The sequence below is a fragment of the Saccostrea cucullata genome, unplaced genomic scaffold (genome assembly GCF_032062105.1).
Source record: "Saccostrea cucullata isolate Sc308-1 unplaced genomic scaffold, CSIRO_AGI_Scuc_v1 ctg1573, whole genome shotgun sequence".
NCBI classification, from domain to species: Eukaryota; Metazoa; Mollusca; class Bivalvia; order Ostreida; family Ostreidae; genus Saccostrea; species Saccostrea cuccullata.
In genome coordinates, this window is record NW_026939241.1 from 47720 (window position 1) to 75693 (window position 27974).

The following is a 27974-nucleotide window of genomic DNA, read 5'->3' on the forward strand; positions in this document are numbered from 1 at the left end:
TCCCAGCATAAAGAAAGTATCTTATTTGACTGATATTTCGTCAAGTATTGACATAGAATCATTTACAAAATTGTTGTCTTTCATTTCTTTCTTTCATTTTCTTTCATTGTATTGACCACAGAACGTCCGAAATGATGACTTATTCAAGAAGTGGTGTAAATCAGATGTGGATACTTAAAAATTCTAAAGAACTTTTGGTTAATTTGAAATCACAAGACAAAAATCAACAGCTTAAAAACTAACGACTTTTCAACTTTATACATAACAATTCCCCACGACAAATTAAAATCCAGGCTTTTTGATATCATTGACAGCTGCTTCTTCAATAATAATGGAACTCGTAAATTTACTTATATCGTCATTGGTCATTATTTTGTTAAAACAGATTCTGATTGCACACATAAGTACTCTGAAGTTGACATCAAGAAGATGCTAGAGTTTCTGATTGACAATATCTATGTGATTTTTGGAGACCAGGTATTCCAACAATCTATTGGAATTCCCATGGGTACAAATTGCGCTCCGTTATTAGCGGACTTATTTTTGTATTCATATGAAGCAGAATTTCTGCAAAATCTTATGCGGGAAAAGAAAAAAAAACACTTGCTGTGGCCTTCAACTCGACATTTAGATATATCGACGACGTATTGTCAATAAATAATGATAATGTCCATTCCTACGTCTATACGATATATCCTGGTGAGCTTGAGATAAAAGATACCACAGAGTCCAACACTTCTGCTTCATACTTGGATATTTTACTTGAAAAAGACACTAATGGTAATCCAACAACCAAGCTATATGATAAACGTGAGGACTTTAATTTTTCTATCGTCAACTTCCCTTACTTATGCAGCAATATACCTTCATTACCTGCATACGGAGTATATATATCTCAGTTGATTCGATACGCAAGAGCATGCTCTACGTATGAACAATTTCTTAAACGAGGTAAATTATTGACAAGAAAGTTGATGAAAAGAATATCAACAGACTCGTTTAAAATCATCATTTCGAAAGTTCTATGGTCGATACAATGACCTTGTCAGCAAATACAATTTATCAATGAGTCAAATGCTGACTGACGTTTTTCATACCAATAGTTAGTCCATTATTTATGCACTGAATTGGCGACGGATTTTTTCCGTTATTTCCTGATTATGACAACGAGCTCACGGCAGGTGTGACCGGTCAGCAGGGGATGCTCACACCTCCATGGCACCTGATCCCGCCTCTGATGTTTCGGAGGTCCGTGTTTGCTAGGCTCTTATTTTGTATATTGTTTAATGGACTTCGAGATTGAATACTGTTCGTTATCTCCATATCCTTCTTTAATTTGAACAAAACTGCTTATATTCTTGTTTCTTTTCTTTTTTTTTGCATATAAATTACCTCGTTTTATAATTTGTTAATAAAGTAGAGCTTGCTCTAGCATATTAAAGCAACAGAGAGTAATTATAAATCACATATGCAGGTGATAAGGGACATAAATAATGAAAGCTTACGACTATAAGTTTGAGTCCTAACATTTATCATAAACCCTTAGTTAAATTACAACTAACAGCCTATTCTTGTAAGATATCCAATTATGAAACAAATGCGTCACACTACCTGCTGTCGTTTATTTCTGGCTGATTGGGGTACTGTTAACATATTACATATACCAATGTATTCTTTTTAGCGATATTGGCGGAAAGCAGAGTCTGCTTATTCAACTACATCGCTAAATGTCTTGTATATTAACTTTTATAACTAGCGACTTTGAATTTCCGCCAAATACCGTACACGCCAAATGTAATACATTTACATTATATCGTGTCGACATTTGAATGGAAATAACTATTGTTATTTTACCTCTTGTGATTTTTCCCAATAAGAAAATGAGAGAGTTAAATTTGAATAATTCCCCCAAAATTGCTTTGAATTGATCAACCCCTGATCAATTCTTTGTTTTACAAAATCTGTTCGTTATCTCCATATACATGTATTTAATTTTAGGAGTTCCATTAAAAAAGCATCTAAGAATGAATGAATACTAATATAATTGCCTTTGCAGTAAATACAAAGTTAAAAACAGAGTGCGATTACAACAGCTTTGAAAGCAAAGGAAATTCTTACAGTTCAAGTAAGAAACATGCTTCATACTATTCTATATGTTAAATTATCAGACTATTTTCGGCCCTTATGGGCCTCAGATAGTCTGATAATTTTACGTATAGAACAGTAATCAGCATATATCCATTACACATTTTTGTATAGTATAGTATACGGTTAAAGTTTAGCGGGAGGGAGTCAGCAAGCTTCCAGTTCCCCAAGAGCGCTTGCGCCGAGGGAAATAGGCTTGCTTGAGGAGAACTGGAATCTTGCTGACTCCCTCAATAAAATACTTGAACTGTTTTATTATACTGACACAAAAAAACATAGCCATTTGAAAAAGTTATATTCTGTTATCGTTTGCTACCAGTAAACGGGTATTTTTTTTTTATTGATATAGGACCAGTTGACTCGCGATGCATTTCGATTCATTAATGAATATTCATGAGTTTATTCGGAACATTTCTAAGTTTGTCGTAATTTTAAAGAAAATTTTAAGGGTTCGGAAAAGGTGTGTGTATCAGTTAAAAAAAACCCAACTTTTTTTTTTTGCAGGGAATCAGTCTGTTACAACAGATATCTGAGAATGAAGGGGGGAAGGGGGTTTAAATCTCTCTCTCTCTCTCTCTCTCTTACATTCGTCTGTTCAATAAAATTATGACAGCATATATTACGTATTTAGTTCTCAAAATCTAATATATTTCAAATAGTGTGAAAGCCTCATTTCATCATCTTGTTCTTGTATTATCACGGCCGGGATATTTCTACAGATTCACGTAAAATGTTAAGTGTTCCGAAAAGGTGTGTGTATCAGTTAAAAAAACCCCCAACTTTTTTTGCAGGGAATCAGTCTGTTTTGCAGGGAATCGGTTTATTCACGGTGATTTTCAAAAACTCAGCAAAATATATCGATTTACTTTTATATAGTGAAAAATCAGTAGAAGCTTTATAATAAATTTTAATATGGTATCATACCTCCCGGAAGAAAATTATCCATAGTACTTTAAAATGCAATATTATTATAAAGTACATGGTCTAAATTGCATCCTTTGATATCAGTATACGACCAATATAATCAAGAAGGATATATGTGTTAGAAGGATGTATATCCAATATTCCTGTCCTGCAGGGAATTATGGAAATGGATGTCAGTCCCTTTGTCCACAAGCATGCAGAAATACATGTGATTTTATAACAGGAAAATGCTTGCAAGCAGGAAATGGACATGAGAAAAAACTTGATCACTGTAAGAAAAATGTTCCTTTAACGAATCTTTAATTGGTTCTCAACAGAACTAATCAGTATTAAATGTTTTATCATTTCATTTGGTAAAAATTCTCTATATAAAAATTAAATATCATACTAGAAACTTCTCGACTAATTAAGTTATAGTGTACTGATACCAGTTTGAGGGTATGTGATGGTTAAAACTTAAAATTATACCGAATGTATTAATTATAATAAGAATTATAGAAAATACAAAGATTTAAATAATCTCCTGTCATAAAATGAAAATATAAATAAATCTATAATTCTGATGTACAAGTTTATAAGGATATTCATAAATCCATGATCCCTACAATTAGTGCAGTCATTCCAGATCATGGGCGTTTTTCGCATTTCAATAAACTTAAGGAATTACTAAAACAAAATTTTCATCGCGAGCGAGATTTATACACGAAAACCTTGCAACCTTTTGTTTATCGCAAATACATCTCGTCGGGAATCCATAATAAATATATCTGTGCAAATATGTAGAATATTTATCAGTCACGAAAATAAGTAGTCGCAAATAGATTTCAAACTATACTTTTAAACTTTAAGCATCGCATATTCTACATGTTGCAAAAATAATAGTTGTTTTTACAGTTTTTGAAACTTTTTGAATAAAAAAAACCCCAACAAAGCAAAACGTTTTAAAAACCTTTTATTATATACCTAACGTGTATCACTCATTTTTAGGCGGAAGCCGCCTTTTACTTTTGCATGCTTTGTTGACCTTTCGACCTCTCAAGATGTTTGCCCCGCTTCATGGTACTCCAAACGGATGTATCTTAAACTAAGGGCATACAACCCGCTTAATCATATTTGACTCCTTCCCAATCTTTATCGTTATTATCAAATCAAAAAGCGTGTGTTATGGCGAATTTATTTTAACAATTTATTTTGATTAATGTAAAAAAGTCCAATAAAAATAATAGCCTAATAATAGAACGAATAGTTACTTTGTTACTGCTGATACATTTCACGTTTGAGAGAAGAACGAACGACAACTCTGTATGTCTTAAACATAAACAAATCGGGTTCAACATTTGATTAGCACGGGGTACTGAAGCGATCTTTAGAAATACTACGAGGGACAAAATAGTTCAAGTAGGTAATTATGTTTAAGAACTAATGACAGGTACATAGCTACTGAGGAGCTTATCTTTTCAATAATCTTGTATGAAATAGAAGAAAAGAGGTATGTAACTCCTTTTATCAATTGTGTACTACATTCGCGTAATAATCTAACATATAGACGATTCAGCGTGAAATTATTGTCAACAAACCCACGTGGAGCACAAATGATTTACAATGATTGACTGGAAGTGACAGGCCTTCTCTTCAAAATAAATAAGGTAACTCACGCTGTGTGATTAGCCTATCTTTTATTGTCACCCTTATCTTTGATTGTTTTAACCTGAAAATGTCGCCTCCCTATGCAGGCATGCTTTAGACATGTTAGATATCGTAATATGATAGCTGTTATGGTCGGGTCTTATCGAACGAACTGGTACTCTAATTACCATGATTACATGCCTGGGAGAAATTATTTGAGGAATTATCATGCCGAGTTTGTGTATACATTTATATATCCTTTCTCATTTAATGTTAATACATGTATGTTGAAGGATGGGCCAAAACTGTAAAATCTGGACAGAAATTAAAACGCAAGCATAAGAACTACATTGTGTTTTGTCCCTGCTACGGAGGCAGCTAACAGAAAGGGGATATAATTAAGATTGCATTGTGGATTTGCCCTGTGCCACCTCTAAATGGCAGAAGAAAACTCAACTCAGCACTACCAGAAACACTGAAGGTGAGTACATCAATTTATTATATTTCTAGATAAGTGGAAAAAATTTTCATAACTTATGATACATATTTTTTGTAGCATAACAAATCATCTTGTTATGATGGCAAAACTGATCATGAACCGAATACTATTTTTGAAAGTATATTTTGACTTGTCTAATTTTTGTTGACTTATTTTCTTTTCATTTTTTTTAAATACATGCAAATACATGATTACTTATAATAGTAGGCTTTTGAAAGAGAAAACAAATACAAAAAAATATTAGAGAAGTCAAATCAGTCAATGTTTATCATGTTTAATAATCGCTTACCCGATATCTGACTTTTTCATTACATGTACAGATAATTATGAATTCCATTGGAAATAATTTTTGGTACTAAAATTAGTTATCAAATAAAACACAAATGCACAATACACCCAAAATTACAAAAGGTTGTTTCAATTGGATCTATTTGAAAAACTGCTGTGTACACATGTAGGTTATATAACTAGCGAAAGAGAGGGGACAGATGTTGTTGGTCAGGATCGCTAGTCTTATATTATTTCATTTGTTGGTTGTTTCCAGTATATTTACACTAAACTTACTACACAGTTCACTTTCCACAGTTTTGAATCTTTCGTTATTTCTATATACCCACTTCACTCTTGAAGTCGGTATAGTGGCATTAATTTCTTTGCATGTCAGATTTCACTGAATGAATGAATGTAGATCAAGGCGATAACGGGTGTTTTACAGCTAGGTGTAGATGAAGACATGCTAATTACCATTTGCATGTTTTAGTTATAATTGATAAGTTTCTGATAAAAATGTGTACCTTGTAAAAAGAAATAATATACATCCGAGTAAACGAGTAACTTTTTTTAGTATTCGATACTTGGACCTTGGATCGAGTACCCGGTAAAGTTGACTTCACTAGAAAATATATTAAAATAACCGGTATATCATAAAAGGCTATTTGAAGTCCTTGATTTCATTTATTGAAAGTCAGATACATAATGTGAAATAATTTTTGTTAAATAAACATTGTGAGATATTCTTAATTTTTTTTCAATTATACACTTTGTAGAAAATTCTGCCAAGAGACAGTTGTGAAGGGAATCGTGTAGATAATCTCCAGAAAAGAAATCACCACTGATATTGGGATGTATGTACCAATATTTTAATACAATCATCAAAGACAAATTTACCACAGGAATAAAAATAAAACTGTCTGGCATTCAAGGGCCTGCCATGGTAGAAGCTCTCCTGAAAAAATATTCCATTTATTGTGGACATCATGACACAGTGTTCACCTGTCATCAGCATTAGAGACTTGTGTGATTTGTTCTACCTGGGCCATACATGTATTGAATGAAAACAATTCATAGAACCACAAGCACATTGTAAATCTATGTAAGGTCTTCTGTGTATGTTGTATTCCTTATATAATTTGCTGTTTTGTAACAAGACTTTGTTTCATTGGTAATAAAACTTAATACATGTACACATACAAAACCCAAAAGCAGTTGTGATATTTATTGTTTTATATTTCCATTTCTAAATTTTTCTCTATAATAACCCTTTCAAAGTAAGCGGAGTTAATTTCCTGATAATTCTGCCGGAATGTAAATTAGGCAGGTCGATAGGTCAGCAGCTAAGGAGGCCTAATACGCATGCAAATCTCGTGCGCATCTGTCTCTATGTCTGACGCTAAGGAGGCCAAATATGCATGTAAATCTGCCTTTGTGTTTGAGTCAGTGTGCGAGGACTATTGGAATTGGCATGGAAGTCCTCGTGTAATTCAAATCGATTAGTCTACATTCTTAATGTCTAAGTCTACAATTTTATTTCACAATGAAATGGAAATATAAGGAATCACTGTCTAGTTTTGAGAGTATGCCAGGGACATCAACAATAGTGGGAAACATGGGATAATTTTAGCATAACGGGCTTTGCCCGTTATGCAAATTATCCCATGTTTCCCACTATTGTTGATGCCAACAATAGTGGGAAACATGGGATAATTTTAGCATAAAGGGCTTTGCCCGTTATGCAAATTATCCCATGTTTCCCACTATTGTTGATGCCCTGGCATACTCTCAAAACTAGACAGTGATTCCTTAATTAGTACTCATTAGTTCTAATTTTTGTGTGAAATTTTATAATTTTCCATTTCTTGTTCCCCAAAACCATATCTTACAAATTTTATGTATTGCAACTTGCATTTCAATTTTAACTTGTTATACTTGAAAAAACAAGAGGTACTGTGAGCAATGAACTGACCAAATGATACCCCCGCCTCCCATATGATTATAATGGAAAAGTCCATGTTTTGCTGTGGCCGGGAAACCCAAAATATGTGTCAGATCAAAAAGTAAAAGAGGAGGTGCACAATGGCAATATGTTATAAAGATTCTGTGAAGGTTTCATTAAATTTCACTCAGTGGTATAAGAGGAATTATGGATAAGATATGAGTACCCCAAAGCGTAACAGACGGACGAACGGACAGCTAGACGTACGTACGGACGGACATACCGATTACAGTATACCCTCCCTCTTTTAAAGCGGGGGTATAATAAATGTTAAAATGTTCATATTGCTATTGACGTGACTTATTCTCATGTATCCGCATCAAAACCGAGACATATTGTTTATTCTTGTTCCTTAGTTTCAATACTACAATCCATCAAAATATTTATCACCCCCCCCCCCCTTTAAAAAAGATTATGCTTCAAATATGTGTCATTAAAGTTTTGCACATGAGAACCTGCAAACATGCTTCCGCCTATCAGTACTCTCAGTACTTTGATTACTGTTGATTTTACGAAATCACGTGACGTCGTGATCCGACTTTCCGGATCACCACACTGTGGTTTCCTGAATCCATATATCATCACGCTCTGAAACTGATGACATAGTGCGCAGAAATATGACGTTATTTTCTTATGCGTTTAAAAGTCCCTTGTTATTATGCTTTGTTAATTGGTTTGATATTATACAATTAATATCCAAAGGTTTATTTTAATATATAAATCCAGTTATAAGGGATATATGAAAAAATATCATCATATCAGTAACTTGATCCGAAGTTTTCAGGCGCGGATAATCAGGTCAAATTCGACGATTCGCGTCTTTTTATCTGATGATCTTCGCATGTCAACTCGACGTGATACGACACTTCAGATCAAGTTACTGTTTTAATAAATATACATTTATCTTCAAGTGGTCCGGACAATTCAATTTTTAAAATGAAATCTACCCCTGTGTATTTATGATCACTTTTATTTCAACAGAGAAATCGATATTACATTTTATAAACTTTAGCCCCCGCTCACAGAGAGCTGCGACTTTACAAGGATCATACCGATCGAACCACTATCTGAAAAAAAGTTTTGAATCGGGGCGGGTCGGAGCCTGATCGCCGTCTAAATCTAGCAAATTTGCAAATTATGGTCTTCATTACGACAGTAATACGATTCCCCTACGTCAAATGCGCTGCTTACACGCTTCTACTACGAACTTCTTGGAAAAAGTCAGAAATTTCTTACCTTTGGCATGTTCGGTGAAACGAGATTTTCACACCTCCAATGTGTCGAATGATTTTGATTGACAGGACAAGGACGTGGACACTGTTGCAACCGCGTGAACTTGAAGAAGGAAATAAAGCCGGCTATTACTGTCAAATGGCTTTGTTCATCTTTTTAAAAATGATAGAATATTTAGAAAAAAAAAATAATGCGAAATTTGATACAACAGATATCTGAGAATGAAGGGGGGAAGGGGGTTTAAATCTCTCTCTCTCTCTCGTACATTCGTCTGTTCAATAAAACTATGACAGCATATATTACGTATTTAGTTCTCAAAATCTAAGATATTTCAAATAGTGTGAAAGCCTCATTTCATCATCTTGTTCTTGTATTATCACGGCCGGGATATTTCTACAGATTCACGTAAAATTTTGTAAAAAAAAAAATCATCATAAAAAAATAAAAATGACAAAATATTCAATATTATTGCATTATCATTTTAAAATACGACTGCATATATGTTATACGTCAACAGACCTTTGTAATTTAAAAAAAAAAGAAATCGTTATTTAATACGGAATTGCCTTGGCATGGAAATATATGTACATGTATGATATGGTTGATACAATCGTGGTAATTAATTCGTTCTATAAGTAGCAGTTTTCCTTTCTAAAATCCACATTATTTTATTTGTTTAAAGAATAAATATATTGTTTTTTGATAAGTAGATTAATTTCATCTTTGTACTACAAAACGCGTTCGGAAACAATAACACATGTTTTACAGCAATAAAAATCGCATTATTGAAATATTGACTTAAAACATCATACTAATGTGCAGAAAAAAATGTTTCAATTAATAATTGATTTATCTATATATTGTTTATTTATATTTTGGCATATGACATTAGCATACAATAAAATAGTTTCAATGCAAGGAAAAGATCGCAGGTATTCCGAATAAATCGTTCTTCGTGCGTTCACCGTTCATAGCGCTCGCTTAGGTTTGCTCTCCGTTCGCGTTCTGCTTTCGCTAACCGCTCATCGTCACAAATCATTCACCAAGCTGCGTTCAGCGTTCACACATCGTTCAATCACCGTTTGCTCTGCGTTCATTCAACGTTCGTTCACTGTTCATTTGGGTAGTAGAACGTCTCAGGGACTGTTCCATGCAACTGAAGATTTTTCACGGCCTTTACCATGTGGTTTACAGAGCATTTTCAATTGCAACTGTAACAAGATGTGAAGAGTTCGAAGACTCAACTGCAATTGATCGTCAAGAACAATGTCATGCTTAACATGTGATTGAAAGATAAAAAAATTGCTGCCTGATGGGTCATGATATGATCGGTGTAAAGTCATTGTAGGACTTCGTAGAATCTTCAGGAACGTAAAGCGATTGTAATTGGAACGTAGTAAAAAGGTAGTGGGAGCGTTATAAAAGCGTAGTTGATAAGTTCCAATGGTTTTCCTGCGTATTTACAACAAACACGAAGATCAGTACAAAATGCTTCCCTTCGTGCTGCTTTAACGATTACACCTCTTTTGCTTCGCTCTTTTTACACTTTATTTCGATTCTTGTTGGCGAAGATCCCGCTACGCTTGTTTTGAGCATGTTCAAAATAAGCGTGGCGAGAGCATAGAGCTTTCCGATCATGAAGATACTACTGTGAATATACTGTGCTTATGAAGACTCTATTACGTCTCATCTGCGATTTTTAACGATCTTCTACGTCTTCTGGTTGTAGTAGTAGCGGTGTCTAAGTGTGAACTTGGGTAAGCGGGAATATTATTCAATGTAATATAAATTTTTGAAAAAAACCCAGACTGGAATATTGAAAACGAATACAAAAACGTCCTGATTTACATTTAAGGTCAACAGACACACCAATCCATGCAAACAATAATAGAAACAACGACACGAAAAAATGCTGGTCTTCAATCAAAGACGACGCATTTCTCGAATTCAATAATTGTGATAATAGTTGGATCTGTGTTTTTCTTCATACTTACTGTTGTTTTGATTTACAATGTACCAAAGACATTACGACAGCAACTTTTGAGAAACAGTCAAGGCTCACGTGCAATATCCCTCTTTTTAACCGAATAGTTTACCAACAGATTAATTAAAATGTTCCTTTAATTTACATAATGATTTTGATTTTAAAAAAGATCAATATTAAGCAGATGTTTTAATTTTTTTTATTTGAATAGTTTAACAAAAAAGATATGAAATAAGCGAAATGAAACCAACCAAAATTATAAAATCAAATTCATATTTAATAACAGATCATTGGAAACCCTTATACGGTCTTGGCTGAGTAACTGTCTCCTCAAACGCAACAAGGATAAAATAAGGATAAAACTGAACTTAGTTTTAAAGCCTTTGTACTTACTTAAAAACTAAGATATCTCTGCTGCTTTCAGCTTTCCCCCGGAGACAGTATTGATATTGCACATCTTTTGTCATGAACTAAAATGTATTACTAAAAAAATCTCTTGCCAAGAGGTAATGTATCTAAATTTCGTGTTCAGCTTATGTAAACATTCGCAGTTTGGGCATATCCGTTCATCACCAATGAAATCTATAAAACGTCAGTCAATTCCCATACTACATCTTAAAAATACTCCTACTATAGTCTGTCCCACGACCTGAACGTCACTACTTTTTGCAAAATATCTCAAAATAAATAAATACTTTGGACTTCAACCTATGTCCGATTGGTAGATTGATTTTTTTTCTAAACTTTCTGCATTTATCTGAACCCTCGAGGTCATCCAGTGTATACGCACGGCAGCAAATTCAAAGTCTACGGGGATTTAACATGGTAAACTCGTCCATTAACGTCTAGGTTGCGGGGCCAGGAACCAGTTTTCGAAGGGAGTAGTCATCCTTTGCAAAATAAATTTCCGAAAAATCATTAAAAATTAAAGGAATTAATTTAAATTGCTTTCATTGAAAATATAACTTTCCCTTTGAATTAAAATGAATTTTAACAGCAATTAACAAGTTTAATTATAAACTTCGAGAAAATAGTCCGAATCTAACGAAGTACAACTTGTGGATAAAGGATGTTGACATGATGATGCAAGCTCGCCAGTGCTTAAAACGTAAGTTGTTTATTAATTCTATTGTATTTTTTTTTTGCTGTTGTTGTTTAACTAGCTCAAATGCACACACAAGAAAGAAGTGTCTATAAATGCTAAGAGTTTATATATTTCAAAACGCGTGACATTGATGACATTAGATACAACGATTTCAGCTATTTGGGTAGTGCTCAAAGTTAATTGCTTATAGTGCTCTGTAAACGGTCTGTATGAAGCCCATGTGTGAAAAATGTATAGGGTATTTCTATGACCATAATAGAACAAGAAGATGGTTAAACAAGTAGGTGAAATAATACCATAAAGAAAAAAAACTGCTGCTTATATTAGTAACTAAAGTTTTAAAATTTTACTTCTACTTTCATTTTCAATTTATATCCATTTGGCAGATATATAGCAAGCTAGAGATCTAAAGTGCATTTTTATTTTTACATTTATGTGTAGTATCAACACCCTGGGGACATCAAATAGAGTTTTTAACATGTTTAATAGATAACACATTTTAGTATTATTTTTTCAAAACTTTATAATATTAAAATATTTGCAAATCATGTATTTTTTTTTATATCAAGTCTGTCAATTAAACAGGATTGAGTTCTAATGGTCATTTATGTACATGCATGCATATTGATGAATTAATTAGCAGAACCAGACAAAAGGTAGATAAATATGCATATACTAGCTGTTTCAGGAAACCATTTTCAGTAATTAAGCACAGTATTCATGAAAGGAAAACAGAAAGAACACGTCTGTTTAATTTGATCAGTTTAAAAAGTTAAGATAGGCTGAATCGTTTCATCTGAGTACAGACTTTAAAATAAATTTATATACATGTTACACCAGAGAGAAATTTCCATTAATACTGTCAATCACATACTCATGCAGAGTTCAAATTCTCCGTCATGCCATCTTTCAAAAAAAAAAAAATTTGATTGCCCTGTCCCAACCAACTGGCTGAAATGACCCAAAACTTGTTTTTTAATCTCCAGGAATCAATTTTTTCGGGGGTATTCTGGAGAATAATTAAATAAAATTTATCATTAAATTTTCTGAGAATAATTTTCTCACCTACCTACCAACCTAATCTTGAGTTGGGAGAGGGCAAGTGAACACTATTTTCAAGCTGCACATAGCCTCAACAGCACAATCTTTTTCTGTAAAGTCCTATACTGCTGAAATGTGAACATAATTTGAAAATTCTGTTTCCTTAATTATCATCTATTAAGTAATTGCATTTGTTTAAAAACTGTAGGCCATGATTAAAATATTTTTGTTTGATGTACTTTGACACACATTTTTCGAGGAGGGTATGTAGGTGAAGTGTCTGCATATCTGAATTATCTGCTAAACGAGACAAAACATTAAACGTTAAAACATTTCGTTTCGATGAAACATCACCCGGATACTGAAGCATCTAGTTATCTGGCATCAGGATACTTGAAGGTCCACTGTACATTTATTGAGAATGAGTTTTTGACGTTCTGAGCACCTGATGTCTACATGTTACAATTTTCCCTCTTATCTTTCAAGTATATATTTTTCTCTCAGTATTCTAATTCTTCTTTCCATGAGCCACTGGGACAGAAAAGCTGAATATTATGTGGAAGCACCTGGGAAAGAGTAGATTCTAAATTGTTCAAATTATGACCACTGGGGGTAGGATGGGGCCACAATAGGGAACCCAACTATTACATTGAAAAATACTTTGTATATATTAAGAAAATTTAAAAAAAAATTCTTCTAGGGAATTACTGGGCAAGCAAAGCTGAAATTTATGCAAAATCTTTGTGGGAAAGTGCAGATTTAAAATTGTCCAAATAATGATCCCGGGGTAGGTAATGGGATCACAAAAGGTATAACAAAGGGGTATATTTTGTAAAGAACTGCATGCATGTCCAAAGCTTTTCATGTAAGCGATGTGGCCCATGTGCCTCTTGTAATATTTTTGTGTGAAATGCTATCGCAATACATATATACCGATATAAGTGATAGTAATGCTATTTACAGGATATTTGAAAAAAATATTAACTTCAAATCTGTGATGAAGCACCTTTAATAATGCACAATTTCACCATTTGAAAAAATAAACAAACATTGATCAAAAAATGTAAAAATAACTGAAGCATAGAATATTTGATTATACTTTTATTATTTACAAAATGATGTTTTTATAGGTTACATAATTCACTAGAGTTCAAAGTTATGATGACCATGCAGAGTCGAGATATTGTAACAAAGACATGCCTGCATGAAGAAGACAGTTCACTAAATTTTTCAGAATAATGTGTCAGATTTAAATTCATCTTATGTTGGACAAAACAATCAGAACATTCTTCTGGATCACAGCTAGTAAGTGTTTATATGAATGAAAAAGATTTTACCCTTCCTACGTATACTTCAGATTGGAACCTGAAAATGAGAATTTACCAAGTATTTTTAATAAGTAAACAATTCATGTTAATATGGTGAGTATATCTGAGTTTTTAATGTATCTTCAAATTTCATTTTGCACAAATTTTAAAGTATTTTTTACGCACTGAAATCTTTATGACGAATTAAAATGTTTTATAATTATTTTTTTCAGGCACAAAGTATTAACAAAACCAAAGACTACCTGGTAGTGTGCCAACATGGTCAATGAAGTGATCACTGGATGATCTAGACAACACCATTTTCCTCAGAAATTGTAGGATAGAGACTTGATCTCCATCTTCATTCATAGATAACCGATGTCGACATTTCTTCACTTCTGTTTCATGTCTTTTCAACAACATAGACTCCACACTCCAGCATCAGTTTGCGCTGGACTTTTATAAACATTTATTCCTATAAACAAATAATTTATCTTGTAAAATATTTGTAAATTTTACTTAATAAAACAATGAAACAGTTCAAACAAACTGGTTTATCCTATAATCTAAAGCTTTTTTATGTTTGAAGCAATTTATAATTTTAAAGACTTATTAAAAATCTGTTAAGATACATGGATCCTAAGATTCTAGTCAAATTACATGTATTTTATATATATAAAATCTGTCTTTATTTCTTAAATATAAATTTTATTCTTAAATGGGCCGAGACAGAGATATCTCAGCCCTGAAGGCGAGACAGTCCTACTTCCTTTAATATATGCAGCCTCGCCTAGTCCAAACAGGGCTGATACACTACTGATACATTATTGGAATATACATGTTTGTGCATTAGGGAATTGTCAATGAATAAACATACTTTGAAAATTTACAAATGCTTGAGAAAAAATGCTTGCTGGGACTGAAAACCAAACTCAAGACATCTGCATTATTTCATACCTTATAAAATATATCTGCAGGTACTTATGGCTTAATATTTGTATTCACTATTGTACACAGACTTGTATGTGCTTTTCCATCTTGTGTCTTCACCAGGTAGCTATTCAGTATCCTACAATAAAATTTTTGTTCTGAAAACTCATAAAATGTAATCTCACGACTTTTAAATTGTTTTAGAAAAAAAAATATTAAAAAAAAAATTCATAAATATTCTTCACAGTTGTGTTATGTACTTTAATTTTGTGTGTATAGGAACATTTTAATTTTTGGTACTCTGTTATAATTGTGGTAAACAAAAATGTATATCCTTGGTCTGAATTTACCTGATACAGGAAGTTTTGGAAGGGCAAGGTCAACATACATTGGTGACGTAGTTTGATGCAGACAACAAATGTTGTTTTGCACTGGGATTTAAAATAAAATATTGACGAAGGATTTATGTGTTTAAATCGTTGGATGTTTAACAAAGTCAGGAAATCTGTGGCATGTGCATGTAAGGATATCACTTGTTCACATAGAAACGATATGATGTTTATTTTGACCGTATGTTACAGTTTACAAGAAACTATAATGGGTTGGATTTATATGGAGAGTTATGGAGAAACGTAAAGGTAAGGCAGCAATTTTTAATAAAAATCTTAATACTACTGTAGTGAGAAAAGCAGTTATTTCACTCGAGCTAAATTTGCAGTAACCTAGTCTCAATTATTTTATATATAGCAAGGTGAAGATTGCAATTTATCCAAGCCTTACGCTTTTATGTATGAAATGAGTCATGCCTCTTTGCTTTCTGCAGTGTATAAACCTTTTATGAATCTTTGATCCCTTCGGTCTCAGTCTGGGTAATTGTATGAAAGTTTTGTTGAAGACGTAATTTCTTGCAATACAAATATATATACTTTGCAATCTCTGGCGTTATAGGTTATTCAGACGTCGATAACCATAGAGTACTCCCGAATGTGTGTTACGTCATTTCCTTACTGACGGCAATGTACGGAAAATTACGAACGATGGATGATCTCCTTCCGAAGCGGTTGCCATTTTGATAATGTTAAATCCCCGTAGACTTTGAATTTGCCGCCGTGTGTATACACTTGTTGACCTCGAGGGTTCGGATAAATGCAGGAAATTTGGAAAAAATCAATCCACCAATCGGACATAGGTTGAAGTCCAAGGTATTTATTTATTTTGAGATATTTTGCAAAAAGTAGTGACGTTTCGGTCGTGGGACAGACTTTAAGAGTGTTACTTCCCTCGGCCAACATTTCGATAGATGAATACATGTACAAACAATCAATAGAATGTGTAGAGAAACTTTATAACATATACAATGAAAACGGGACTGTATTTATACTCTGCGATTTCAATGCAAATCTGTCGAAAGAACATGGAGTCAAATATCATTACCATGCAAATGAAGGAGGTATCTTTATTGAATCTTTCATGGTCGAACGACATTTAATATCTGTAACGAGTCAGCATATGTCGCATGGTCCTTATTACACATTTATGGCACATAATGGAACTCAAACATCCATGATAGATCACGCTATTATCCAAAAGAACAAGGAAGATTTCATTGACTCGTGTGGAATGATAGATGGTTAATAGATGGTTATCATCTTAACTGTTCCGATCATCTTTCGATATTTCTAGATCTAAATATCTATCAACCATACAAACTTCAAATATTCAATGGACGTAAGAGAAACAGCGATGATGACGTGTGTGCAAATTGGAAACGAGGTACAAAAGACCATGTGTTGTTATATCGACAGTGTATTCAAGAAGGGCTACAGAACCTAGAAAGAAATTTGATTGGAAAAACTGAAGGTGAACTTGATCTGTATATTGGGAAACTAACGAATATCTTTTTGAACGCAGCCAAACAATAAATTCTTAGAAAGAGATATCGTTCATATTTGGAGCCATATTGGAAATACGGAGATGTAAAGAAACTTTATGCTATTAATCGACAAAAGCGAGCAGTGTTGATTGAACAGAATAGGCCACATGAAATGTAATTACAATCATACATAGAATATAAAGCTGCAAAAAGGGAGTTTACAAATGTACTTTCTGATGCTCAAAAGCAGTACGAATTAGAATAACTGGATCAACTACAGAAAACAACAGAAATGGATATGGGTCTATTTTATCGCACTATAAAAAATCGAAATAAGAAATCATGGCACATCTCATACATTGCGGATCTACGGAGGGATTATACGCGATCCAGATATCATTTGCAGAGTATGATACGAACACTACAATACACTTACTGCAAAGACAAGACCCGCTGTTTGATCAGAGATTCGAAGAACATGTAGATCGCTCTGTAATAAGCTTGAAGAAAGAATCCTATCGAAACGTTGATAAAGTTGGTGATGTGATGATAAGGAAAGAAGATGTTACAGAAGCAATGGCGAACATTAAAAACGGTAAAGCACCTAGCCTTGGCAAACTCGTCATTGAACACCTGTGCTTTGTGCAAGACATTATTCTAAAAATCATGTTGGAGCTGTTTAACGCAATTCTAAACAACGAAACCGTTCACAGTAGCTCAGTCGGTAGAGTGCTCGTTCCGTGATCGGGAGGTCGTGAGTTCAAATCTCGGCCGCAACTGACCTAATTCGATAAAAAAAATGGGTAGCAACTGTTACTTCGCCATGCGCTGGGCACTTTGAAGTGGAAGTTTCGGGTACTTCGGATGAGACCATAAAAACCGAGGCCCCGTGTCAGCGGCAGGCGTTGGCACGATAAAGATTTCTCACTGCTCAATGCCCCTGAGTGTTGAGTAAAAATCAAAATTTGAAGTCCTTCACCGGCATACGGTGACGTCTCCATATGAGTGAAAAATTCTCGAGAGGGACGTTAAACAATATACAATAAGTCAATCAACCAACCAAAACAATGAAAAATATCCGCTATAATTCAAACGAGGTGTAACTATAACTTTGTTCAAAGGAGGAAAAGACAGACTCGATCCTAATAGTTATAGAGATAAAACCTTAACCTCTGTCCTACAAAAGCCATTTGAAAAAATATATATATCATACTCAAGAATACAACATATCAACGCTGAAATCCACTTCCCATACCCTCTTCAGCAGTTCCCTTCCAGGAAGTGGAAATATTCCGGCATGATTTATGATATCTGAAACAATTCATAACTATATAAAGAGACACTGATATTTATGTGGCATTTCTAGACAACCAAAAGACATTAACAGCGTGTGGCATAACTCTCGAATCTTATATGAAAAAGAACTGTCAAAGGAATTCACTTTACAACAAGGTGTCGGACAAGAAAGTGTATTATCGTCGTGGATTTTCCTTCTGATGATTGAAGAATTGATAGAAATGCTGGATAAAAGTGTCATTGGAGCATTTGTATTTGACACTTCTCTTATATCCAACACCCCTTGTTGTCTTCAGAAGCAACAGGATATTGTCTACAATTACGCTTAACGTTGGCACTTGCGATGTAATCCTGACAAAAGTTGTGTTCTCTTCTTCAGGTCAAGTAGAAAGCGACAAAAACAACTTGCTGCTAGACCATTTATTCTTGGTCAGGAAAACATCCACCTACATTCAGAAAATGTTTTTTGCTGGTGTCATCCTAACTGATAGGCTAAAAAGTGATACAACATTCAAACAGGCATGCAGGAAGGGAAAGCGCATATTAAACTCGCTTATCAACATAGCAGGTTATGATCACGGTATACATCCTTTTACCAGCGTTAAATTATGGAAAACAGTTGTCATGCCATCGATCCTGTATGGATGCGAATTATGGGATGTGATCTCCAAAAAAGTCGATCGAAGAATTGTACAGAGATATGCAGCCCGTCAAATGCAAGGATTGGACCAAAGATCACCAACAATCTTGCACCAAACAATGTACAATCTTTTCCCTTGTCCTGGTTGAAATGAAAAGAAGTAAAAATAAAAACAAGTTGATGTTCTGGAACAGACTTTGTACATCAATCTCTTCCTTATTCTTCAAAAAGATTTTCATTGCAAGGTTGTGCTCTTTTGGTTCGGCGACACCAAGACCAAAGCGTGGATTCCTAGCAGATATTCACCCTATAATGAGGGAATGCAGCATTGATTTCTTTTTCAGAGAGTACCTTTTGGGTCGCGACGTTCCTCCAAAATACACCTGGAAGCAATTTGAAGGAACTGTAGTTGGCACTGCAGCTGAATGGAAGGAGAATTTGAATCAAAGAAAAGAGGCTCGCAGATACGCAGAAATACATGAGAAATTATCAACTCATCCCTTTTATCTATTGTAAATCACTTTGCATTCGCGGGAACTTTATTTTCGCATAATAACGCGAGACAATGTGTTCGCTAAAATTAAATTCTCGCGTATAAAAGAATTTCTTACGATTATATAGAGGAATAACAACAATTCGTGAAAATTATGTCTCGCTTACAAAGAGTCAATGACAATCTCGCGAAAATAAGGTGTCGCGAAAATTAATTGATCTACAGTACTCGGTTTGAAATTTCTAAAACACAGATAGAACTAGCTTCAGTAATTAGACTCTCGGTCTACATTGTTGAAGAGGAGGTGAACGCGTACCACAAGTGATATTGTAGTGCATTTTCTCCTTGAATGCCCAACGCTATTTGCTAGAAGAGACAGCTTGATGGGTGAAATAGTAAACCCGATAAATGTCCAAACTTACGTTTATCTCACAAATAATACTGACAAAGTAATCGCTGAAACCATTTATTGATCAAGACATGGTTCTATCGTATCTGAGGAGGAGTGGGAAATGTTTTTGCTTGCTGTTGCAACTGGTTTGCGCGTATTATGTCAGAAATGAACACTCACTTACATGGAGTATAAAACTTTAAGAATTGATTAATGATGTACATAGTCCACATTTTTGTTCTAAAGTTCAAATGTGGTTACATACTTACTAGTTTGATGTATTGATCTATGCTGCAGAGGAAATAAAGAATTTTTCTCTGTCTAACTATCAAAAGCTATAAAATATAGCAAAAGGTACAATTGTTTTCTCTAACATTTTTTCGGTTATGTATGGTATAACTGGGGTAATCCTTCAGAGTTTTAACCTGGGCGACTTTTAAATAAAGATAGATGTCTGGTTAAAGAAAAGGTCGACAATGTACATGAGTTTAGCTTTCGAAGACGTGTCGGCATACATGTATATAGGAAAAGTGAAAGCACAAGCTGAACTGTTTTTATTGTTACCAATTTACTTTAAAATTGTAAGATATACAAACCAGAGGTTAAAAAGTATACGATTTTGAAGGAGCAAACTACAAAAGGATATAAAATACTGTGGAAGCCAGATGAGTTATTTGTGTCGACTTCTCTGGGAGTGCATCTCATGAATTACATGTACATCTGATGCACACGTTGTGTCATTATAATTGTAAACAAAAGTCATTGAAAATAGCTCTTTATGAGTAAACACTTAAAAGATTACCAAAAAAAAAAAAAAAAAAAAAAAATCAAAATATCAATTTTTTTTGAAGCTCGTGATCAATGAACCCGGTGATCAGAAATACACTGTTTTCACTAATCAAGAACATTTTTTATGCTTAATTAGACGCCTATGTGAAAAAAAATATTTCAGAATTTTGGCAATGTTTCTTTTTTTCGTTTATTCAAGCAATTTTTTTTAAATAAAGCTGCCATATTTTTAGCCCTTTCCAGAATTCGATACTACTTGTCTGTATTTGATGTTAATAAGTTTATATACTAGTTACTTTTTAGATATAATCATAACAACTCTAAGCCTTTAAGTTTAAGTACAAAGCTGTCTTCACTTGAAAACCTTTTTTATCATCATAGACAGTTTTCACTATAAAATATATATGCACTAAATTGAATTTATTTTATACTTCATATATACATCTACATTTGTACGTAATTTTTTTTTTCTATAAAGTTTTTAAAACCTTTTTCCCCTCTTTGGTATATTTGCATTTGAAATTTAGTTTTTTTCTTTAATAGCAAACCAATTTGCTTTGCATTTCGTATGATTATTGTTATATTTTATATGTAAATATATAAATTCATAAAAGCTATTTTTAAACTGTTTACGAAAACGATACATGTACACGAGTAGTACTGTCAACATTTAAATAGGTCACTTTAACAAAAATAGTTCTGTAGTTTATCGATGACAGCATCCATGTTCCTTTTTTTTAAATGAGGCATATTTGCATTGTTGACTATCTAAAAAAAAGATGTTCAATATGTGATAGCTTCTTGATTTTCATGAAATATATATAACGGATATAATGGAGAGTATTTAAGCTCAAATAGTTTGCATAATAGTTAGTAGAATTATTTTGTACTTTCGCTTTGTACTTTCGCTTTAAGGTTTGATAGAATATCCGTTTGTTATCAAACTGAACATACGTAGGAAGGTAAGAACTAAAGGTAAGAACAATGTTTACAAGGAACCTTTCAAAGAATTTGATATTTCAATAAATGGATTAAAATTAAAAAGTACAGTGCTCACAGAAAAAAAAAAACAATAAAAAAAATATTCCTTTGTAAATGTAAATAACGGGGTCATGTAACAAGTCGGTGGTAAATGTAAACACAAGAAATATTTCAGAGCAATTCTATATTAAGTTTCAAAAGTTTGGTTATTATAAAGTTAAATTTCTATCATGTAGTTTACAAAGACCGAGTTTATGTGAATTAGATCGAGGTGCATTTCTTTACCCTCGAATTTGTGTCATTGATACACATGGGTAGACAAGACATATCAGGGTCAATTTATTTGATCTTGTCATCTTCCCTTTTTCTGTCCCCATCACCTTTATTGAACATCCAATTCAATTAAAAGTATATAAAAATATATTTTCTAGAAACTGGTATCTGTGGTACACCTTTTAAAGAAATGAAATAGAAAACAGTTTTCCTTGTGCAACGAAATAAATGGAGTGTCATTATTCGCACATATATTGCACTTATGGAAGGTTGATACCTTTTTGGCTTATGGGTTCTAAAGGTTTCTAATCTGTTTTTCTGTTGTAGTAAATGCTAATGTAAACAATTGAATGATGTGGTAGTCTCTGAGTCTCTATCTAATTGGCCCGGTGTTCAAGAACATTGAGAATTGTCTGGTTTGTGAAATAGTTTGACAAAGAGGCGGGTGTTTTTTTTTATTCATAAACAGTGGTATGTCCAATTTTTCTATTTGTTTTCGACGTAAAACGTGTTAAATCATTTATGTTCTATAAAAATTAATTCCTTACGCTCATGGATTTTTTAACTCATGAAAGATGTGGTTTAATAAGTCTAAGACACATATTATCAGAAAATGTTTAAATTACCCTATGACCCTTCATGCCTGCATATAATTATAATTTTAAAAAACCCCAGAGCAGACAGATATCGTATAGACGGATTGTTTTGCTGTAAACATGAGGTAAATGTAATCTAAAATGATTTGTCGACTAGATATACATGTGTGATCATATTATTTTCAACCAATATCAAGTAAACAGATTTAAAAACATTCCTGAACACATATAAACCATGTACATGATCATATGTCTATTACAAAAAAGGCTCATGTACTGTTGTTGACAATCGTTTTTTATTATCATAATTTCACGGTATTTATTTTTGTGTAAAACTAAAAGATCAAAGATTAAAATTAGCATTCATTTTTTTCATCGAACTCTTATTGCTTGAAAATTCTTCCTAAATAACATATGCCATAAACAATTAAACTATAACGAACTGTATTTGAAAAGAGTAATACAACTTTACATGCTTTATAAAATGTAGATATACACGAAAGAAACTACATCCCAAGTGTTCTAAATGATCGCTAAAATGTCTAGAAAGATGACTGAATGACGGAGATCTATCATTCAATCAACTTTTAACAACATATTTTCAGTCATATTTCAGTTAAATAAATGACAGATTAGTTTCATCTTATCATAAAAACAAAAACATATACTCATGTTTTACTACTTATAATTCAAGTAAATACATGTAATAAAACAAATAATTTTCGGACATGGAGTAGTTGGGTACTCCTTACACTTCAAGGAAGGGTTCATAAAATGACCCTAAGTACACCTGAACTCTTATCCCTCCTCTAATATGTGTAAACAAGATTAACAATCAATGTAAAAAGACTATCCGGGAATCCAGCCTCATGACAGGTAAAGTTGTAATATTGCTTCTTTGCTTACTATTCAATTAAATAGTATTATGTGCAAACAAAAGTAAATTTTGAGAAATGCAGTACTCAATTATTGACCAGTACTTATTGGTAATTAATTTAGATATACTACTTTTTAAAAACTACTTGATAAAAACTGACTTTCAAAACATGTAATCAATGGTATTATTGTAGGTTCGTTGACATGAAGGCAGATTTTGTCACGTACATGGTGCAAGTAATGGTAATGAAAAGAATTAGCTAATAACTCGATAAAAAGTATAAATAATAAACTTAGGCTTGCAAATGAGAATTTATAAATATACATTTCAGGTAGGTTAATTTTCTATTTCTAAAACATTCATTGCTTTCAAACGTAGTTTTTAAGTGAGTCTTTATATTATTAACATTATCTTATTTATAAAACCCCAAGTTCTAAATGTGAAAGAAAAGAATAGGTTGTAAGTAGAAATCCTATTTGCAAAACAAAAAAAAAAAAATAAATAAATAAAAAAATAAAAAAAATAAATATAAAATCCTTATAATTCATAATTTTATATCTATATTTGATTTAAAGAAATAATTTATTTTTGTGATAAAATTAATATCAGAATAAAGGTATGATAGAGAATTTGTTTATCCACAGGTTTTGCATGATGTCAATAGATTTGCATATGGTTTTGTGATTCCCTGCAAAGACTCTCTTGCCACAGTTACAAGAGTATGGTCCTGTCCAAAGAATACATCAGAACTCAGAAAAGCAGTTGAAAGAAAGAGATGCAACGACATGAAACATTCCTGCAAGTCTTTTGAGTATCACTGCGTAATTAACAATTGGATGAATGAAACAATAGAAGTATGCGCCCCATCTTTACTTATTATCGGTAAGATAATTCTTATTATCGATTACTCGTACTAAGCAAAGACAGATTATGACATAATGTCTACATAACGTTTTTATTTTATTGTGTGTTCATTATCCCCAAAAAAAAACCTCCAATAAAAACCAGTCCTCCATTCACAAAGGTTCTCAAAAAGTAATCAATAAGTTTATTATTTATTAGATTTTGCTTTTATACCTCAAATTTGAAATAATCAAGTATATTTGAAAACATACAGCATTTTAATATAAATACATTTACATTTCTTTTTGTTTTACAGCCCTCCTCTTTAATTATGAAATATATCCTTTATGAAAGTTATTCATTATAAGATCTCAGTTCCCTTTTCAACCACCGAGATGCAATAAAAAAAGAATACCCTGTGGCCTTTACATATGCTACTGCTCATCCAATATTAAAAATAAAAAAAAAAATTAATGTATTTTTTGTAAAAATGGTAAACGATATTCAGCTTACATCAATTTATGAAATAATTTAAGATTTCTTTGTTGTGACTAAATGTCAAGTACTAATCTAATTTTGAAAGGCAATCTAATAATAGAGATTTATGTTTTGTGTAGAGTAAAAACACTACCATTAAAGCTGTGAATCTGATCACAGATATCTAATTAATGGTTTGTTATTAATGTTTAGAAACACAAAGATACACAGAGTTATAGGTATGAATAATACTCGTATTGTGTCTCCAGAGAATAATAAAAAACAATGATAAAAAATATGATGTATAAAAATGTAATTTGTAATTAGTTAGAGTGTATCTAATGACTTTTACAATACACCTTTATTACAAACCAATATAATACTTTGTTTTAAGGATATTTCAGCAAGATTATTGTTGTTTAACTTTATATTCCATTAAACATGTATTTTGATTTAATCAAGAAAAGAAAAATGTAAATGAAAATATACCTTTTTTTCTTAATGTTAAAGGTGGAAGGTGTGCTGAATTCAACACGGATAAAGCAAGCATTCGTGGCAACTTTTTGACAGATTGCAAGTTATCTAGCCCTCCATGTCCTATATCCTACAACTCGACAACATCCTATAAATGTAATTATGTAAAAAAAAATCTTTAACAATAGTAGCTAATAATTACATAATACTTTTTTGTATTGTTGACTTGATGTGTATTTAGTCCTTTCCTTTTTTTAATTGATTTGTAATGCAGATATATAAGGACTAGGCTTAACATAGTTTCAAACGTTTATCCACCTTAATTAATTGTATTTCATGAGTCTTTCATGTTTTAATCATGTAATTCATACAGTGGTACTCATTAAAATGCATATAAAATGCATGGAGTTTAATATAACAAGGCTGGCACTTTTTCCAAGTTACGTTTATTTTTTTTTTTAGATTTTGGCTGTTTCTCAAACATCATGAATGGAAGAGTTACTACCCTTCGCACAGTAATTTCATCACAAGATCTGCAGGAAGCTTCAACGTCAAATACAGTTTATAAGTAAAAATCAATCAAAAAATTTTTGGAAAAAAATGTGTTTAAGAATAAAAGAAAATAATTTCTCGTAAAGTTTTAGGCAAAACTTCTGTTTACAGGCTTATAAGGACAATTCTTACTTTATTTTCAGGATACGTAAAACTTCAAACAACATAAATACTATAACCGTATTTGTAATCGTTGTTACCCTGATAGCAGTACTTGTATCTGGGATGACACTTTATTGTGTAAGAAAACAAAAATGCATTTTTCCAGCGTGTGCAAGTAAGTGAAACACATGTTTAAATATTGATGCTTGTGAAGACAAAAAAATATAATATATACATCGATCATTTAAAATGTATAATTTGTTAAAAAAAATGCAACGTAAAAAATTATTATACACTGTATCTATCCAACCTCGAGTAAAATTTTAATTTGACATGTATGGCAAGCCAAATTCACAAAAATGAGCTAAATTTAGTATCACAGTTGATTAACCAAGTTTATCGACTGTAAACTACAGTTTACAAACTGTTAACTATAGTTAACATTCGTTAACTATAGTTTAAATCTGTAAAACTGTATTTAACAGTTGTTAACTATATTTAACAGCTTATCTATCTGTAATAAAACGTTTACAATAGATTTTGGTGATAAACATAGATTCACGTCTGTAAACTATAATTTACAATCGTGAACTATAGTTACATGTAAGAATTGTTAATCATAGTTTCACAAATCGTGAAACTATATTTATCAGATCGTTAACTATAGTTGAGAGTTGTAAACCAAAGTTTACAAATCGTGAAACTCTATTTATCAGATCGTTAACTATAGTTAAGAGTTGTAAACCAAAGTTTACAAATCGTGAAACTCTATTTATCAGACAGTTTATGTTATGCAATCGCAAATGATTGTTTACAGTGTTAAGTAAAGTTTACGATTCTGAAACATAGATTATCGCGTTAACTATGGTTTACAGATGTGAAATAGAGATTAAGGTTGTTAATTATAGTTTACAGTCCGTAAACTATAATTTACAACCAATAAACCTAGTTTATTGACTGTGAAACTATGATAAGCTCATTTTTGTGAATTTGACGTGCCATAGACATGTGTTATCCATAGGCGCCTTATCAATCACTTTCACCGTTAGCTGATTAGTAAAGCTTTGAAAGACAAAATAGAACTTATTTCCTTGATTTGAATCATAATTATTCATGTATATTGTATTTTCTATCGAAAAATATTTTGTATTTGACAGTAAAAGGTCCAAACAGGAGACATGACAGGAATCAGGACATAAAAAATGACAACGAATTGGGATTGTTATAGTTGATTATTTTCAGTTTGATCCTTAAAAACGACAATTTATTTCTGTTACAATTAAAATGTGTCTGTGATTATGTCTTTTCATTCAATAATTTCATTTTTTTAATTCAGCAAGGATGTTCCAAACGAAAAAAGGTTAAAAAAAAGACTAAACGGAAGGAAAAAATGCTATTTAATTAATAAGTTTGGAGGTTTATCTAGAAAAAAGGATTAAAATCTTGATGATATTTCGTTAAGAGATAAAAATGTAATGCAGACATATTTTTGAAATTGTGTTCTATGTGTTCCTACCTTTTTAATAATTCACCTTTTTGTTCCCATTTCTCTAGCGAGTCTTGTACCCCGGTTTTCAATTTTTCTGGAATAGTTTAGTTACACATATATAAGAATTTTACTCATTAATATTTTTTTTTAAAGTTTGTTTTACCTTATTTTTTCATATTGTTGATGTATGCTGCGAGGCATTTGTAAAACAACCGTGTTTTCCTTTTTTAAATAACAAACAAAAAACTTTTGTCTTATGGACTGTATTTTTTTAAAAATTTATATTGAATTTACTTGTTGAAGGTGCATAGACACAGATTTCAAGTTAAAATTTTTTGAAATTTTTGTATATTATTACAACTTATATATTGCAGTAGCATTTCATACGGAAATATAATGAATATTTTTTTCATCTCGAAGTCGTAATATTATACATTAAATTTGAGAAAATATTAACTCTGTAGCCGTGCATCTTTAAGTCAATGTTGTCAGATTAATCGATGTAAACTGTGTTCATTTTTTTTTTACTTTTTACATGTAATTAGTCTTGATAGTGCTGGTAAAGGCCAGTGCGCTTGTTTAAAAAACTTACAATGAGACCGTAGTTTTATTCGCATTTATTTAGATAAGTATTGTTATTTCATATTTTTTTTTAACTTTTGTAGAGATTTTAAAATGTGTCCCAACATGGAAAAGTTCGATCTTCATTTATCTTTTTTAAATTTTCTTCTTATGTTTTATAAATTTAATGTGATGTAAATA

General features: G+C 32.2%; 1 protein-coding gene across 1 annotated transcript; it reads left to right on the forward strand.

The window, feature by feature from the left end:
* The first annotated feature begins 23469 nt into the window (after positions 1-23469).
* Positions 23470-27045, forward strand: LOC134252633 (uncharacterized). Its single transcript, XM_062735119.1, has 6 exons — positions 23470-23517; positions 23920-24157; positions 25106-25225; positions 25532-25637; positions 25765-25898; positions 26881-27045. Exons 1-6 carry the CDS (start codon positions 23479-23481, stop codon positions 26949-26951), a joined length of 708 nt encoding a protein of 235 aa, XP_062591103.1. The 5' UTR covers positions 23470-23478; the 3' UTR covers positions 26952-27045.
* The last annotated feature ends 929 nt before the right edge of the window (positions 27046-27974 follow it).